Source organism: Elaeis guineensis, chromosome 4 (assembly GCF_000442705.2).
Source record: "Elaeis guineensis isolate ETL-2024a chromosome 4, EG11, whole genome shotgun sequence".
NCBI lineage: Eukaryota > Viridiplantae > Streptophyta > Magnoliopsida > Arecales > Arecaceae > Elaeis > Elaeis guineensis.
In genome coordinates this window covers 40,153,790-40,172,516 of record NC_025996.2, presented here as the reverse complement: position 1 = coordinate 40,172,516, position 18,727 = coordinate 40,153,790, and the positions used below count along the sequence as shown (strand labels likewise).

Genomic DNA, 18,727 nt, shown 5'->3' with positions numbered 1-18,727 from the left:
TAGATACCCGAAAATTTTATCTGACATAAAATATTTGGGCCGAATATAAAAAGATTAAGGAGGAAAATTATTTGGTTGATCAGACCATGGATCAAAGATGAAATCATTCTAGCTAGATTTATATTATCCGAGGATGAAATTATTAGATGGATTTATTTCACTCTAGATTCACAATGAATCTGATCGATTTAATAATTTTTTGGGAGAAAAGAAAATAGCTGCTTCCGGATTTCCAGATTAATAATTCTGCTATGCTTAGGTAGGTATACACAACGTACCGTCAAGTGAAAGTCCTATGGAATTCTAGGATAATGTTAAAGTAACAATGTTGTCAAATTTATTCTGATCCCCTTAATTTTTTCCAGGGGAATCTCTGGCTTGATAATACAAGTATGCTTCCTGAAACGGAACCAAACAACCGGAACCCTCAGCTGTTACAACCAATCCAAAAACAAAAAAGAGGGAAGATACTCCTCATGTCTTGAACTTTTGTGTGATTTTCTCAACACTGCCTTTGCAATCTTCAACAACCTTTCTTGCCCTGTCACCAATGGTTGAGCTGAACTCAGAGGCATTTATTTTCTCGACACCTTTTCTGCAATCTTCAACAACCCTCCGTGCCCTGTCGCCAACAGTCGAGCTGAACATGGAGGCATTTTCCTGGAACTCATCTGTTGATTTTCTAACCTTAGAGATTGCAGTATTTCGGAGCTCTGAGGCATGCTTGGAAGCCTCAGATGCTTGATGCTTCAAAGCTGAAATTAGACAGACTATCTTCTGTATTATTTTCTCGATAACAGCTGTAGACCTAACTTTTATTTCAGCCGCCGCCGCCTTGAGCTTTTCCACCAGGCTCTCTGCTCTGGTGATTGTTTCATCAATCGGAGGCTGCTTCCCAGCAGTAAGCCATGTGATTCCAGCAGAAGCATCATCTTGGAGATCTCCATCAACTACTACTTTGATGCCATGCCTCTCCCAGCGTTCTCTGGCCTCCTCAAGAGCTCTGGCCTGCTCCCGAGCCCTTTTAGCTTCCTCCTCTGCCCATGCCCTGGTGAACAAAGATGAATTAAACATTTTGCTGGTGATGGTGCCCCCAGAAAAATTTCTATCTCTTGAAAAGCTTTAAAAAAAAAAATTGGTTTGAGCAGGACAACCATGATTCAACTTCCCACCAGTTAATCCTGAAGCTTTATTCTGGAAAATGCTCTATTCATACTTTTGCAATGCAAATGCAAAAGCAAAAAATGGCACTGATTAGGGGGGAGAATAACCAAAAGCAGAAAGCAATAGAAAAGAATACAGATGCTACATAAAGGAAAATCTCCGAGCTTCATGAGGTCATTTCTTGCTAGCAACGACTCTCAGAAAATAGATGCAGCAAACACTTCACCATCCATCATGCTTATAACCTGCAAGGTCTGGATATTTTAGTCCATGCCATCTTCATTATTTTTTAATTTATTATAAACTCTCTGGGTAAGCAAGTGAAGCAACTACAAATCAGTCACTTTCGCACCTCAAGGACCCGGTAGCAAGATGAAGGGAACTGATTTGATAAATGTTTTCCTCTTTGGCCTGTGTTAGTAACAATAAAAATTATTTTCTGGGGAGGTTCCAACACTTGCTGCATTTTGGATCCATCTAGTGCTCCTTTCAAGGGATACTCCAAATAAGTATTTTGCATCCAACGTGATTTTGGCACTTCAAAAATTTGTCTCCACATGAATATTTATATCACTAAATGACACAATCACCTTCCCTTCACCATATATTTGGTAAAATTTCAATGTGCAGGCTATAATGCATGTTTGCCAGTGTAAGCACCAACGGTTGTATATGACTAAATTTATTCAATAATCAGCTTCTGCATGAGAATTTCAATGAACCTAGATTTGTCATATGGGAACAAATAGGCATTCAAAAACATGCAAAGAAAACCAGAGTAAAACCCACTACAAAATCTGCCATACATAAATATATATATATATACAAGGAAACTATCTAATAAACCAAAACATTAAGCAGTAATAGATTACTTCAAAATAAAGAGAATTTAGCAGAGCAAAAAAGCCATAAGATTATCATTTGACAAAGAAAATATAACTTAACTTTTAAAATAAACTTCCTTACCGGGCCATAGACAAAGCCTTTCTCTCAACTTCCAGCTCATACTGCAACTGGACAATAACCTGGTTCTCGCTTTCTGCATCCTTCCGGAGTTTGGTAATCTTATCCCTCTCAAAAGATATCTCCAGCTTATTACTCATAAGGCTCTGTAACTGCTCCTCCACTTCATGTCTTAGCCTTGAAAGCACTTCCATTTCAGATTCAACAGCAGCACGCTCTCTTATCAAAGCATTATTTTCTTCCACTCTTTCACTTCTAAGTCTTTCCAGCTCAAGCCTTGCTTCTTCAGCTAATTTTTCCACAGCCTCTATCTTCTCCCTTTCCTTAGCAAGCTCCTTCTCAAAGCTTGCATGCAGATCTTGCTCAACCTGAGCTACTAAAGCAGTATGTGCATTTACAGCACTTTCCGCCAAGGATTCTGCTTCAATACGAGCAAGTTCTTCACTGACAACCTCAGCAGCATCACCAGTTGCAAGCGCAATAGCAGCTTGTGCTTTTGTGACAGGTTTATCAGGTTGAAAAAGTCTAGTATAACCTAAGCGCACAAGGAGGCCACAAATTAGTTCATTCTTTCTTGGCTTGAATATGAAAAACATTAGTAATGTAAGAGATTACCAAAAGCAAGAGGTATAATGCCCTGTTCTCCAGAAGATAAGTCAGCTGCCAAAGCAGGCCAAGCATCTGGGTTTATTTTATCAATGTCTATGTAGCCAGAGCACTGGTAAAGATGCTGATAATAAAAAGATATCAGGATACTGGTATTAAAGTAATGTCAAACTACATTAAAGAAATATAAAGTTCAAATAAAATAATAAATGTTTCTTATTACCTGTCTGTCAACTTCTGGAAGTTGCTTCTTTTCCAAAGCCATCTTCCAACTCACAAGATCTTGGCGTGACAGAGGGCTGAAGCATGAAAATCATCTGGCAGACAGGTCTAAAATATTTTCCCAAAAAACAAAAGAAAAAGAAAAAACTACACATCAAACAAGCTGCAGCAGGATCCATCATTGTCACCTGTCAGGAGAGAAGATAACAGAATCCTGCTTTCCACTGACAGAGCCATTCAAATCAGATCTTGAAAGCTTGCTAGAGATGAGTCCAGCTTCTGCCAAGCCTGCAGCATGCAACATGACAAGAAAAACAATAACTTTTACAACACCAAATGGAAGAGCCTTTCCGCTGCATACAATCCTGGGATCTAATGCATTCAATAGGTATATAAGCACCGAGAGCAAATTCATACCTTGAATATATGGGAAATCAGGATCTTCAGGAGTGACATCATCAAATGCAAGTTCAGACACATTCTCTATGTACATTGCAGGATAAACTTTTGAAAGTGTGTTCCTATGTAGAGAACCAATAACTCAACAACTTGCATGACAAAAAAGAAAAAAGAATGCTTCTTTCACCTACAATATCTGTCATGTATATAAATGTAAGATATCTTAAACAACAAGCCTCATTTCATTTATATGAGATCAGGTTAGTAATCAAACATGATCCAACAAAATTTAAAAATGTTTTATGAGGGGCTTTCAGATTGATGTCAACACTGTTGTCCTTGGTCTCATGTTCTTGGCCTAGTCAACTTTGGGCAAGAGAGAAGCCTACCAAGATACCTACAATGCCTATTGGCTTGTAGGTCTGCCACCATTGTTTGCTACACAATTTAAAATCACCAAACCTAGCAGCAACCCTCCAAGGTTCGCATAGACTTGGAAAGAATTGTGATGAAGAGTGAAAAGTACAAGGTCTCACTAAAACTGATTTCATCTAACTACATGCTAGGAGTCAATTTGAAACAAAATATTCAGCCCAAGCACGACGTGTTGCAAATTAGACCTACCATAATCATTTCTTTGTCAAAAAGTTCTAGATGACCAAGAGAGAAGGAAAGACATACCTTGAAAGAGCACTACTTGCAGATACCAACCAACGAGCATACTCACGACGAGTACACAACCCACCTGGTTGAACATCAACCTCAATAACCTGCAACAATGAAATAAATTATATAAAGATAATTTCAGCATACTATGTTTAAAGTGCCCAAACAAGTTGATCCCATCAGATACATCAGTATACTGGATTTATGTAAAGGCAGACAGAGAAAGGTTTCAGTTTTTTAGAATTTATGCCCCCCCCTTTTTAGTGTCAAAAGTATTTTCTCATTCCACTTATAAACTTAGAACAGGTTTTAAGGATAGTTGCAAGATAGGAAAAAGGTTTGATATAGCGGAACACCCTGATTGCCATAGAAGACTGTTAGTAAGTAGGATTGAACCATGAATTGCAAGAGACCAAAATGAATTCATGTCCTTTAGAAATTCAACCCTATAAATTTCTTCAAGGGATGGTGGGATCAGTAAAACATTTTCTCATGAAATACTGGAAAAAGTAGCAAATAGAGGAGCTTTATTGTGAAGTAATGTACAAATTGAAATAGCAATTTTATATATCTTTTCCAAATTCAGAACATCTATTTTAATCAAAGAAGCTTACATATTGGCATATATATATTCGTAAAGAAAATCGTCAATCAATACCCAAAGTGATGATAAGATTCTGGTCTTTGGATTTACAAAGAAAACATATAATTACACAGAAGCTGGGCTTCTTTTAAGAATTGCTCGCTCTTTACATATATACATACATAATGTTCCTGAGGCACGAGTTTGTTACACCCTTTACATATCTTAAAACATTGGTAGACAGAATCTGGAATGGTTTGAATAATATCAAATCATATGTTAAAATAAATACTATTTTTAGAAACTATTAATTTAGCAATCATGTGAAAATTTGATTGCAAGCTTTCAGAAAACTCAGAATCTTGGTTTGAGGCATTTATAACATCATAAATCACAATAAACAGCATAGCTCATATATTTGGACGTTCAATTATGCACTTTGACTGCAGAGCATAAGTAAATGCCCGATGAACATTGAAGGCATCCCATATGTGTGCGGGCAGAGAGAAGAGAGGAAAAGAGATGGGGGAGCGTAAGAGTTTTTGATCCCAAATGCTTCCATGCAGAATCAATTAAAAAACCTTCAAATTGATAACCCACGCTGTTGATAATGACCTAAAATATCTTAATATATTATTAATTAAAAATTAACTTATTTAGGAGATCTCTCTATATTCCAGCATTATTCCAAGCATCAAAAGAAAACAAGCCTAGGTTTTTGCAACTAGAAAGTAGTGCTTGTAGAAGTTACAGATTTGTATATCAATGAATGGAATGAGAAATCACTTTGGGTCAAGGGGACCCAACAAACGGACCAAAACAAAGCCACAGAAAGCACAAACACAGTGCACTTGTTGATTAATGGGCCTATAAATGCTGGTCTGGGCCTAGTCATTACAATGGTGGGCCAAGCTGATGATTTGAAATCTGGATTAGGCCAAGCCTGGACAGCCTTTATACAAACAGAGTATGAGCCTAAGATGGCCAGCCTAGGCCTAGGCTTAGGCTTAGGCCTAGCCCTAGCCCACTAGCAACCCTACAGCTTTAAGTAAGCTATTACCCCCTTTGATCTAGACTGTCCACATTTAACAAATCGTTTGGATTCTCTAATCTTTTAATGATAATATACAAGTCCTCTAAACTATTGAATTTGAATGGGCATGGCTCTGCACAAAATTTACCTGGCTTTAATCTTCGTCTAATATTAGCTAGCCCAAGCGAGACATGAAATTGATCAGGGTTGTGATCTTTAAGCTTAATGTGGGGCTCGAGACCCTTTTTCACACTAGGCCTGACTCAATTGCAGCATTACCTGAGCTCTTCAGCAGCCCTACTTCAAATTTGCCCAGCATGTAATCAATTTGGCCTTGAATATGAAGCTTGGCCCAAGATCCTGTTTTGGCCCATACCAATTGCAACCCTACCTAAGAGGTTCTGATCCTTACAAATATGCCTTCAAACATATTATGAAGATAAAAAGATGTTAGCAGCAGGGTCCAACAATTCGACAAGGAATAGGATGTCAGTCATTGTTCTGGAATGCACACACACACACACACACGCACGCATGCACGCAGAGAGAGAGACACATAGAGAGAGAGAGAGAGAGAGAGCACAATCAAGAACATTCTGCTCTTAGTTCTTTACAATGTTAAATACATCTCTTTGTTCATCAATGAAGCATTACCAGAAACAATAAAGGCAGATCAACATGGTTAGGCAACCTTTCCAGAGTCACAGAAAACATCAAGAAACCTAGTTACGTTGGCAAGGTGTGTTTGATGGCTCCAAGACTCCTTTATTTTGGCAAACTATTTGTTCTTAAGATGTCTGGCCAGCCTTGAGGGGCATGACCTTTTTGTAGTCATTGGTAATGACCCTTCTTGCCCATTTTGTTTGTTATTGGATGAGCACTTTGTTTTCTAAATTTGTGTGTAGTTTTGTTTGAGGGGCATGACCCTTTTACTGTTCATGGTGATTCCTTTTCTTGCTTGTTTTGAGGGTTTAGTGACACATATTACCCTCTAGTTGCATTTTCTTTTTGTCCTTGCATTTCAACCATCATGAAACTAATATATGCTTTCTTTAATTTTCTAAAAGAAATTTAACGAACCCTCATTTGCACCACTGACAATGTCTTGCCCAAGAAGTGGACACACAAGCATAATACTATTAATAAATTTCAGGAATGCTAATCCAATCTGCAGCTGAAATAAAAGCACAGATCAGCCGAAGAAACAGGCCTTCCCAGAATGATACAATATAAGGTTAATAGGCAAGAGCAATTTCAAAGTAAAACCAACATATTGATGGCAGCAGAATTCCTCCGTCAGTCCGTCCACTCAAAAAGCAACAAACCTAGATACATCAGAGGCTGATTAAGACAAGAAAATCATTATGGTGTGTTTTTTCTTATTTCTTCATCCTTGAACCAAAACGAGAAGCACACACAACTATGGGGAATATAACTGAAATTCAGATAATAATTAAACTCAAGCAGAATGCAAATAATTTAAGGTGGGCTCTGGAGGTCAAGAACCAGATCAGTCCTCGAGAAATTTCTTGGTGATCATGTTCATGAATTTGTTACCAATAAATTTGATTCTACCATCTGGAACGAAAACCCTTTCATTTTATGCTAGATTTAGAACTTTCTTGTCTTCATAACTGCATTTACTCAAAGAACCACTTGGTAGGCAGTATAACCGGAGTAAGGAAACAAGGCCCCTATTCCATGGTTATGCTGCCAATTGCCAAACAACAAAAAGTGGTCAAGTAATAAGAGTTATACCACACTGTGGGGGGGGGGTGTTTATACCATGGAATAGGGAAACTTGTTCCCACTAATTATTTTTTACCCTATCCACTCTTCAAATCTAACCAAGAAAAATTGGAAGGCAATTTTATCTTTGTGATAAATTCAAATCTATCACGAAATCCAATACACTTTATTCCCTCATTTATCCCTTGCACTTCTCTCTCCATCCAAATACCAAAAAACCCATAATCCACAGTATAAGTCCCATCCCTCTATCATACAAGTTACAAGCCTTCAAAATTTATTCCCCTACCAAATGCTCAAAAAATTATTTGGACAATACACCAAAGCTGGACTATCCAACTTCAATTCCTAATGTAACTAAGTCTTCATCTATTAAGAAGTTTTTGTAGAAAATCCTTCTAACATAAAGGTAGGACTTGATTTCCTAGGCCAACGTTTGCTGCACAAGAAATGTCCACACTTTTACTGTTGTTAGGTGAATAGAATTTTCCATCTATAATCACTAAATTGTATTCAAGTTCAGCACTAAATTGTATTCAAGTTCAGCACATAGAGTGCTCAAGAGCAAGTATGGTGTCTCCATGTGTTATACCTTTTAGGTGGGAACGAGGGGTTGAGGGACCATCTTTCTTTTGCCCCAGTAAAGGGCAAGCTATACTCATGTGTCAATCTCTTTAAGACTCGTAAAATAAGTGCAGGAACAAACCTTAGAAGCTTCATTAGAAATCATCCTTTAGTTCTGTTCTTTTTGCTAAGTTTAGCCGGGCAAGCTTACAGTAATTCCTAGCAGCTAGTTGCGGTGGAAGGTCCAGTGCATAACAGATGTCCCGAAATATAATTCTGTTTGGACCTCAGTTTCCCAAGTGAACAGACAAAATAATAATAATAATAATAATACTACTTCCCAAAACAATAAAAAAAAAAATATTCTAGAGATCACATGTTCTAATACATACTGGGTTTATTTAATAATCAAACCACAAATGCAATCCTATACTACAAATTAAAGCACACATATGACCATAATCCTGTTAACTAAGTCCATATATTTGATGGTTATTAATAATGCAGGTGCATTGCATTGAGGCAGCAAAAGTAAAATGTTGAAAATTAAAAAAGGCCAGTCTACACCTACAAACCATAGCAACAGGGCTGATGCCATCATACCAGAGCATGTAAAATACAAAATAATACTTAAAAGATAAAAACAATGCCCCATCATGCATATATCAGAGGGAACAGCTGCAAAGACTGTGTTATTATTAAGAAGTTGAATATGAAAAGCTAGCATTAAAAAGAAATAATCACCTTATAGAAGAAATAAATTGATGATGATTTAGAAGAACATAAATATGTGATGAAAGATAGCGTATGCATGTCACAAATGCACACATATTCACACATACCTACGCATAGTTGTGTGTAGGGTTTCCCATACCGGTCCAAACCGGCCCGTACAGGGCGTACCAACTAAACCGGGGGGGGGGGGGGACGAGAGAAACCGGTCGGTTTCTCTCGGTTCGGGTCGGTACGACTCGGAATCGAGCCGTATTGACAAGCCATGGGGGGGATGGTTTGCCTTTGTCTCCTTTGATTCTGAGAGTTTGAGACTCTCAAAAACCCGAGAGCCTCTCGAGAGAGCGAAAGACGGAGCGACAGCCTTCCAAAAAAAAAATTCAAGAAAAATTCCACAACTCCTTCGACAGGACAACAAATTTCAACCGGAAGTAAGGTAATCCTTCATTCTGTCACTAAATATTTTATTTTTCATGTTTTTTTAGCCATAACAGCTAAAAAAATAAAAAATAACAAAGATCATGCCAAAACTTGTGATTTTCGTATGATTTCATTATATATTGTAGATCATTAGATGATCTACATGATGATACTAAAATCATTAATTTTTGTTAAATATTTTTTAAATATATATTTATCTATTTTAAAATAATTATTAAAAAATTAAATTCAAAAAAAATATAATATCAAAAAATTATTAAACTGTCGTATTATGTTAAACTTGCAGAAATGAGTAAGAAGAAAGATGCAGAGCATGACATTGGCTGGGAGCATGGTGAGATGCTCTCAGTTTCACCATGCTCCCAGCTATGCACCATTGGAGATGCAAATGATGCGGCACAGAGTTCAAAGGAGGAGGGGTCACTAGGTTGAAGCAGCATTTGGCTGATGGTTATCGGGATGTGATCATATGTCGGAAATACTCACAGGAGGTCCGACAGCTTATGAAAAAGCACTTCGCTGATCAAAAAGCAGCGAAGGAGAGAGCAATGGAGAAGAGGGCAAAGATGGACCGTCGAGCTAGAGAGTCACCTTCCTATCATTCTAGAGAGTCTAAGAAGACCTCTGCTCTATATGACGAGGAGGCAAAGATTGAAGCTGCCATTCAGGAAAATCTGGATGAACAGTACAGATTAGAGGAGATGGCCAGATATAAAGAGCGATTTGGACGTCATTCTATGAGTCGAGATCCGACTCTGCGACTGCTAGAAGAGAGTCTGAGTTCAGGAGGACCACCTTTGTCAGGGAGCTAGTCGGTACAAGGGGGATATTTCATCAATGCTGAAAACTTTTGGCAGTAGAAGAAGATCTGATAGAGATATTCTAGCAGAGGTCACCATTCATGATTTGGATCCACATGCTTTTCCTAGCAATGATTCAAAACAGCAGAGGATTAACACTATGCTGAAAAAGGATAAAAAGAAGGATATGTGGCGAGCTATTGGATTATGGTTTCATTTTAGCCACATTCCAGCAAATACAGCGGCCAATATTTACTATCGATCTGTCATTTCAACAATACAGACTGTCGGCCCAAATGTAAATCCTCCAGCACCTGGGATATCCATGGTTAGCTTCTTGACAGCAATAAAGAAGAATTGGAGAGATGGATCTCTTCTTACAAGAGTAAATGGTCCATATATAGACTGACGGTGTTGTGTGATGATTGGACTGATCGTACTAGATGGAATATCATAAATTTTTTGACATATTGCGATGGAAAAATATTTTTTCACGAATCAATTAATGCTCAGGGAGGAACTGAAGGATCTAATGATCAGGGAGGGATTGAAGGATACGAGACCACTATTCATGCGACACAGCTGCAGGATGGTACTCGATTCATCGGTGAGTCTCAATTTACATATGCCATATGGACCACGAACGACCTGATAGACTCCATGAGAAGATGATCTCATACAGGCGATGGTCTTCCAAAGATCATCCAGCGTATGATTCAGCTACAGATGACCTTGCATGTGGAGTAGGATGCATGGATGTATCTGGATCATCCTCGTATTATGGATTCTATCATTCACAGGCAGCTTATAATCTATATGGATATGGTGTATCTAAGACATCGATTTCTACTGGCTACTATCCTATGCAGTCCAGGGCACTTTATGAATTGGATCTTGCTACTGGCATATTTGGATGGACTCCTCCACAGCCATACCATCATCTCTAGGATACCTCTCAGAGTCAAATAAGCGAGGGATCTGATATGTCTTACAATCTAGAGAGAATACCATTTGGGATGAATATTCAAGATTACAGTGACACTTGGATAGAGGGATGGACTGATGTTCCTCCGAAATATGTAGATGATCCGGATGTCTACGAACGACACAGACTTCGACGAGATATTAGATCAGCAAAGATCATGAGGTTAATATATTATTCTTTGTAATTTATACTTTAGATATATTTATTGCATTGTTTTAGACTTTTAGTGTTTTAGACTTCTTTTATTTCTTTTTGGATGGTAGGATTGTTATATGACTTAAATAAACATTAATTTGGATATAAAGTAGTTTAAAAAATAATAAAAAAAAATTTAAAATCAAATTCAACTAAAAAAATCAAAAAAGAAGATTTGGTGGCGTACCGATACCGAACCGGTACGCCACACCGTACCGACACATGGTATGGTATGGCATATGGTACCATACCATACCGCATCAGAACCGGTGTGGGGCTCGATATCGGTTCCGGAATCTTTGGTTGTGTGTGTATAGAGGGAGAGTTGGACCACACACTAAACTTTAAATTTTTTTAGAAAATATTTAATGATTCAAAAACAATGGTAAGCCATCCAAAGAGAGGATCCAAATCACTGAACATGACCTACACCCAAAAGAAAAAAAAAAAGAAAAGAAAAAGAAAAAAAATCCAAAAGATCAAAAATCATGTGTTTTGTAGTTTTTCACCAAAGCATCAAGTGACTGAAAATGGATGGTTTTAACTACATGATATCATATTTTGATATGATCTGATCACAAAAACCTATTGAATTTAAATTTATCCATGTTCTCAAATGCATAAATCATGATCAATGAAGAGGATTTTGAATTATGTGTCCTATAACGTATTTTTGCATACTAGCTCAGTAAATGTGTAGGTTTGATTCAAGGCATTTTCAGAGATGAAGATCAATATCAATCGCATGGACTTTCAATTTGGATATCCCATCATGGATTTTGAAATGTAGTCCAACCGATATACAAAATCACACAGACACACACACAATATTGTGTGTGAGAGAGAGGGAGACTTCCATAATGATGCCAACACATGCAGCTGCAGTAAAAGTTTCTCAAACAAAAAGAACTAATCATCTTTGAATAATAGCAGACAACGAGAAAATATAATGTTTTCTCAAGGAATCTAACATAGCTTGTGTGAAGTAGATATTAGCAGAATACATAACATAGAAACAGAAGCTCCATAGTGATCACTACTAACTAAAAATAGATGTACCTTAAGAACTTGCAGTGCTGCCAGTGCCTGCCCCTGAACCTGGTCAACTACTGCAGGAACTAAAACTTCTCCAGGAGGCACCTGTAGAGCTGCAGGGAGAAGAGATGGAGCAGGTATACCAGCATGGGACCAAGATTTCTCAGGCAATAGTGACTCAGACAGTGAGCCATTTTGAATTTGATTATAACTGTTCAAATCAAGTTCATTGTCATTAGGTTCTGAAGATACTGATATAGAATGTGCTACAGATATTGTGCTTTCATTTGTTTTATGCCCTTCTGGAAAACTGATAGAATCATGTGAAAGCATCAGTTCTTCACTCTGATCAAAATCTGGTCTAGTGACTGTTTCCAATAAAGTAGTTTCATTTATGTCATGTACCACTGGATTTGAAATGCTAGCAGCAGGAGGATGCTGTAGCAAACCATTCTGCTCAATATCTTGATCCTGTGACACACAGTCTGCATTCTCCATAACACCCTTAACTCTGACTTGGGAATCTACAAGATCAACTGACTCTGGTAAGATGAGATTGGGTGTTGATTGTTCGCTGGGAAGTTCGCTTTCAAACTGACTTGTGAAATCCAATGGAACTTCAGAATCTACCATTTTCACTGGACTTAAATTTCCATCCTGATGAACGCTTACATGGTTAACCAAATGAGCATTAGGAGAAGATAAGTCAACAGTAGTGACAGTGCTTTTGTCCGCATCATGTCCAATAACCGAGTCCAAAGTGCCAGACTGTGTTGTACTCTGGGAATCTTGCATCTCAGATATATCATATGACAAGTCAATATCATAAGCAGACGATTCAGCTGGGCTTGTATTAGTACCAGCAGGTACAGGAATGCTATTAGCATCTAAGGTGATATCCAGAACATCTTGACTTGAAGCTAGGTGAACAGTATCGATGCCATCGCCCGATGATTTCATATCTTGCATTGATGAAGTCCCCGTTTGGTGTATATAATCAAATCTGCCCTCACTAGCATCTTCACTAAATTCCGTATGAGAAAAATGGTTCTCCTTTGCTCCCATCTCGTAGTCTGAATTGCAGTAATTTATTTTACTCTCTTTGTCTTGTAACAGCAAATTAGACTCGTCTCCAGTCTGATCAGCTACTGCATTCATATCATCAGAAGTTATTAGTACTTCTTGTTCTTTTGTTAATGGCTCCATCTGCACTTTGGCACCTGCATATACCAAATAATAAAACATGTCCATGGACTGATCAATTAAGTTAGAGGAAAAGACATGCTGGATATTTCACATATTAATGAAGAATCATGTAGCAATAAAAGAAAATCCTCATAGCTTAGAAATATACTAAAGCCACATGATATCACTACAGAAACATGCATTCAAACAAGTTGCTCATAGATAGTTTAACTAATCCTTCATAATGTGTACATAATGATGCAAACAAGTAATCATCTAAAATTTAGAAGTCATTGTAAATAGTGGTACATTAATCTCACATACCAGAAGCACTCTTACTGTGAAGAGATAATATTGCAAATGTAATGCCAGCAGCAAAGAAAACTCCAGCCAGTCCAGCCCCTAGAATCCCTGAAAATAAACTACTAGAATAGTGTCATCAGTACTCTAAAAACCTTAAAATCTGAAAACAGTGAAGAATGAACGAAAAAGAAATAGGTTATTGATTATTCTCCATTTCAACGAAAAGCAAGAGTACTACCCCCAAATTTATGACAAACAAATTTAACCTTTCAATCAAGGATTTAGGTCCCAGCGGGACGTCCCACGAGATACTGAGATGAGGCACCATCTCATGTATCGAGATAGAGCCGTCCTGCCAGCATCTCAGCATCCCAATGGGGACGTCTCGGGACATTCTCTATCCCAAATGTCTGGATGGGGTAGGATGGCGGTGCATCTCGTTCCATAGAAAAACCGGGACAGCCTCGTCCCACGAGATTTAAAACCTTGCTTTCAATATTATAGAGGCATGCATTCACTAAATCGCCATGCTATATATAAAATTCACTTTAAATGATGCTTCTATTCTGTTAGATGCATAAGTAGAGAAGGTATGAATGGCAGACAACTATGTTGTCTAGAACAATTCACCATGAAAATGCATAATTATATTATTGGTTTATGGTTGGCACTGTAAGTGAGATCCAACAAGATTCCAATAATAATTTTAAAGCAAATTAAGCTAATTTTAACATGCAACTTTAATTAAAGCAGGCCATCAGATTAACAAATTTGTCTTTTAAGGGCAATGAAAAAAATAATAAGATTTTCTACAATCATAAATTCCATGAGATTATACATTCTACCAAGACATTTATCAAGCAAGCAAAAGCACTATTGCAAAAAGCTATCAGGTATACTACATTACAAGCAACAAAGGAGATAATACTGTTTGCAAGTGGAATATCACCAACAAGTTCATGAATAGCATCGACATATCTATTGGACTTGGCTTTCTATGTATCTAGAGGTGATATGGTATTTACCCAAGAAGGCTTAATCTGGATCCTGTTTGCTTAGCACAAAGGCTTTCTAAAAACTCAATACAAGAGGTTGGTCTTAAGATAGCAATGCAACTAATTTATCTAAGACTCCCCTGGAAGATTGCTTTTCCACTCACAAGGGCAAGCAAATTCTTGAACGAGTAGAAATTGTATTATAAACTTCGGCAGCTCAAATAATTATGGCATTGACCGCTGTCTTGGAAGGATAAGCTTAAAATATATATATCTATATCTATATAAAGACACACACACACACATATTCAAAGAATTCACAATATCTTTCACTAAAAGCTGCTCACTAGGGGTCCTTCGCATATTAGCTATTTGGTTGGGCAAACATTGTAGGGAAAAGATGCACATCCAAAAGATCAAAGATGTACTATGCATAACGAGTTGTTTTTTACATTAAGATTTATAACACATAATAGTTAGTTATACATCTCAAAGTAAAACTCAGTTTGCAATTCTTGAATAAGTGTCAGTTTGAAGATCGATCAAAGGTATTGGCAACTTAATTTGGAAATGCATGTATCTACATGTTCATCTAAAGAAAAACCCTGCAAGTAAGAGGCATATGACGCTCAGTTCTAGATGGCAAGGTTTCACGATGCAGTGTTGCATACTTGATGTTGTCATGGTTTCTACAAGCAGAAAGATAGGACAGATACAGTGAGAGGGAAATGGCTACAAAAATTATGTGACTCCTGATGAAAACTGAATACTGCTTCAACTATTAGATGTTTGGGAATTAGCTTCATTCTATCCAACTATGCCAAAGCAAGGTTTTAGATATGGGTGCCGAATCTCATATCATTTTCCATTAGAATGGTACGATATTAATACATTACCTACATACTGAAACTAATATATTTCCAAAAATTGAATAACATCGGTACTCATACAATACAGCCAATGCGGATTGATGGGGACTGCTATGGTTGATATGTACCGATACAACTGTTTTGGCATCAATGGTTTTTGAAACCATGACATCAAGTCTTAGTCATTTACAACTACAAACATAGGAGTGCTCCCTTCAGTTCGTACATCAACAAGTTGTATTGGAAACAATTGAATGCTGTTGATTCATTGGCCCAAAGTCCTAAAGTTTAAGCAGCAGTCTTAGAAGAGATGGATGTTCCATGTGAATAAAAGATAAACATATGATTATTAAGAATATTTTTAATTAAAACAAAGGGGTGTCTCCAATTCACGCTCAATGTTTTGATGGGGAAAGACAAGGCAGCAAAGTTGCATGATTTATATAATTATTTTCACCTATGGGTAACATGAGCTTCCTTATTGTAAAACCATACAGTCCATTTTCCACATTTCACATAGTTTCATGATTTATGACCCATCCAGCCTATGAGATGGGCAAGAGTGTACACATGTCTCAGCAGTGAACTGAACAATTAAGAATCATTGTACTACTTTATAGCATCTTGGTTGTCTTACTAAGTCATAAAGCTAAACCAAAACCAAGCATTCCCAGGATATGAGATTGTCCCGACAAGGTGGGAGTCTTTGATATGGTTTCCAGTGCTGAAAAAAGGGAAAATGAAGACTGAAATTAGACTTAGGTGCAAGGTAGCGAGAAATAAAGTAATATTCTATTTTACATGGATTGGCCTTTCAATAAGCCAATCCATCATTAATCATAAAATGGTGGTACAAGACTTCCTTCTCATGCCCCCAAACTCTAAACATGCAGTAGATAAGTTATATATGTACCTAGAACATTAGTAATTATTTCTTTTGCACGAAGCAGTCATTTAATCAGTATGAGTTACAAACTTATGTGTCCATCATCGCGTTCTCATTAAAAGTGTCTATAATCTCTAAAGTAAAGTTTCTAAATTTTTCTTCTTCCTCTTCGTCTGTCTTTCTTGAATACACGTTATTTTCACTAGGTTTTCACTTCGAGATACATTAGATACAAACCAGAAAACGAAAAGATTAGAACTTTACTACCTTTAACTGTCAAAATATACTATCTGAAGAAGAAAGGTCTCTCCTTACCTCCAAATCCTCCCTTTTTCTGCGAGTCCTCGCCGCCACTCTCCGCGTCTGACCATCCGGCGAAAGAATCCGGCGATCCACTGGAGCTGTTCCATGAATCGCCTTTACCTCCATCTCTCGCCGCCGCATCGGCAGCGAAGACCAGACGGATGCGCAGATTGGACGGGCGGAATGGGATCCGGAGGAAGATGAAAGAGGATTCCCTACACCTGAGACCGAATCGGAGCTGTAGACAGTTGGGGGACGAAGGAGTCCTTAAAGACGTCATTTTCTCCTCTCAATCAGAAAGCTTAGTGGAGGAGAGCAACGAGGATTTCTTCTAGGGTTTGTTCGAGGACGACGATGCCGGAGGATAATAAGATAATTCTGTGTGGGGTAGCAATAGGAGAGAGGACCTACTTTCAAAAATAATAATGATGATGATGATGATAAGAAAGAGGACTCTGAAAACGGAAGGAAAATGGTGGGATTTGCTCTCCGTCTCTATCCCAATTGACGGCCATGTATTGCCCCTTGGGCGCGTTGGATTGTGTCGAGGAAAGCCTTATCTTAACTCAAATCTCTAAACGAGGACTAGAAACCCATGAATCAAATATGGATCCAGTATTAATATAACTATACGTACATTTAACAAATACAATAATAAAAACAAATAGTAATAAAATATATATCTTTATTTATTCAAATAGATACTGATACACAATAGATATCAAAATAAAAAAATATCTCCTACCATACACATCCGGCACCGCAAGATATAGTATACCTACAGATGCTGACTATGTATGGCATGCATCGCATGACTTGTGCGAATATGCAGCCATCCATCCTACGATAGATATCATCCATGCCTACACTGCATCTTTCGGTGCTGTATGTGCACTGCAAAAATCCATGCTCCAATAAAATATAGATAAAAGTGATAAAGATAAATTTTGTGATTATAAAATTAAAGAACACTAAATAGAAGATTAATTGAATCATTCAAATATCAATATAATCATTTATTTTATAAAAAAATATATAAAATAAAATAGTATTACAATTAGAACATTTTATAGTATTATAACTAGAACGGAATAATTGAATATGAATTAGATATTTGTCTATCCATATCTACATCTTTTTTATTACTGGATATGAACATTAGTTGAATAATCAAATTTGCATCCATAGATCAAGCATGAAAAAGAATCTAGACATATATTATTTATTCTACTTTCATTCTTGCAACATCCATTTTGGCCTTGGCATAGAAATTTTATAGTCCAACCTAAATAAATTTTATTATAAATCCAAATTTGAGTTACATCGGATTAGCTAGATCGAGTTAGATTAGTTGGAGTGAGCTGAGTTAAGCTATATTAATTGGATTAGATAGAAATTTGAGGATAGGAAAAATAGCTAAACTGCTTTACTGGATTAAAATTTGTTGAATTGGGATCTCAATTATTCACAAATTTCAATGATATACTTACACATGATTTAATGAGATAGAATATACAAGTATATATAGATATAGATAGTCTATATGAAATATAAATATGAATTGTTTATTTATATATCATGTTGGATTAAGTTGGGTTAATCTTGGTCGTGTTTGAATCGGTTTAGGGTCGGATTCAAATTAGGTTGAAGGTTAATCTAACCATCCTACTTGAACTAAGTTGGGATTTTTGAGTACAAATCCAACCCAAGTTAAAAAAATCTCAAACTAGCCTACCTAATTAGCAAGTTGGGCAAACATATTTGGATTGAACCCAATCCAAGTTGCATCCTTATGGACGGATTTTTAATGTAATAAAGATCACCTGTATATCAGCATATCATATTTCTATAATTATTTTTGGTCCACTTCTTTCTATGATAAATTGTTAGTCTATTTTATTTATGCTATCAGCATTTTTTGTGGTTTCATGATGTATGTATCACAAATTCTTAACCGGTTGCATCACATTGGGGGATTTGAAATACTGTCAAATTTTTTTTTTTTAGAAAAAAAGAGCATCATATTGTCAGGACGGCTGTTGCAAAGGT

The 18,727-nt window shown here is 37.0% G+C and overlaps 1 protein-coding gene across 3 annotated transcripts; it reads right to left on the bottom strand.

Moving 5' to 3' along the window:
- Window positions 1-280: 280 nt before the first annotated feature.
- Window positions 281-17,238, bottom strand: LOC105034465 (uncharacterized). Of its 3 annotated transcripts, none has more exons than XM_010909648.4 (10): window positions 16,691-17,238; window positions 13,647-13,747; window positions 12,162-13,357; window positions 4,036-4,124; window positions 3,373-3,476; window positions 3,144-3,243; window positions 2,957-3,032; window positions 2,743-2,857; window positions 2,131-2,662; window positions 281-1,048 (listed from the first exon to the last, which is right to left on the bottom strand). In XM_010909648.4, exons 1-10 carry the CDS (start codon window positions 16,783-16,785, stop codon window positions 475-477), a joined length of 2,982 nt encoding a protein of 993 aa, XP_010907950.2. In that variant the 5' UTR covers window positions 16,786-17,238; the 3' UTR covers window positions 281-474. The 3 variants fall into 3 exon arrangements, with proteins under 3 accessions (XP_010907950.2, XP_010907951.2, XP_010907949.2); XM_010909649.4 differs by having other exon boundaries at window positions 13,647-13,744; XM_010909647.4 differs by having other exon boundaries at window positions 13,647-13,733.
- Window positions 17,239-18,727: the final 1,489 nt, after the last annotated feature.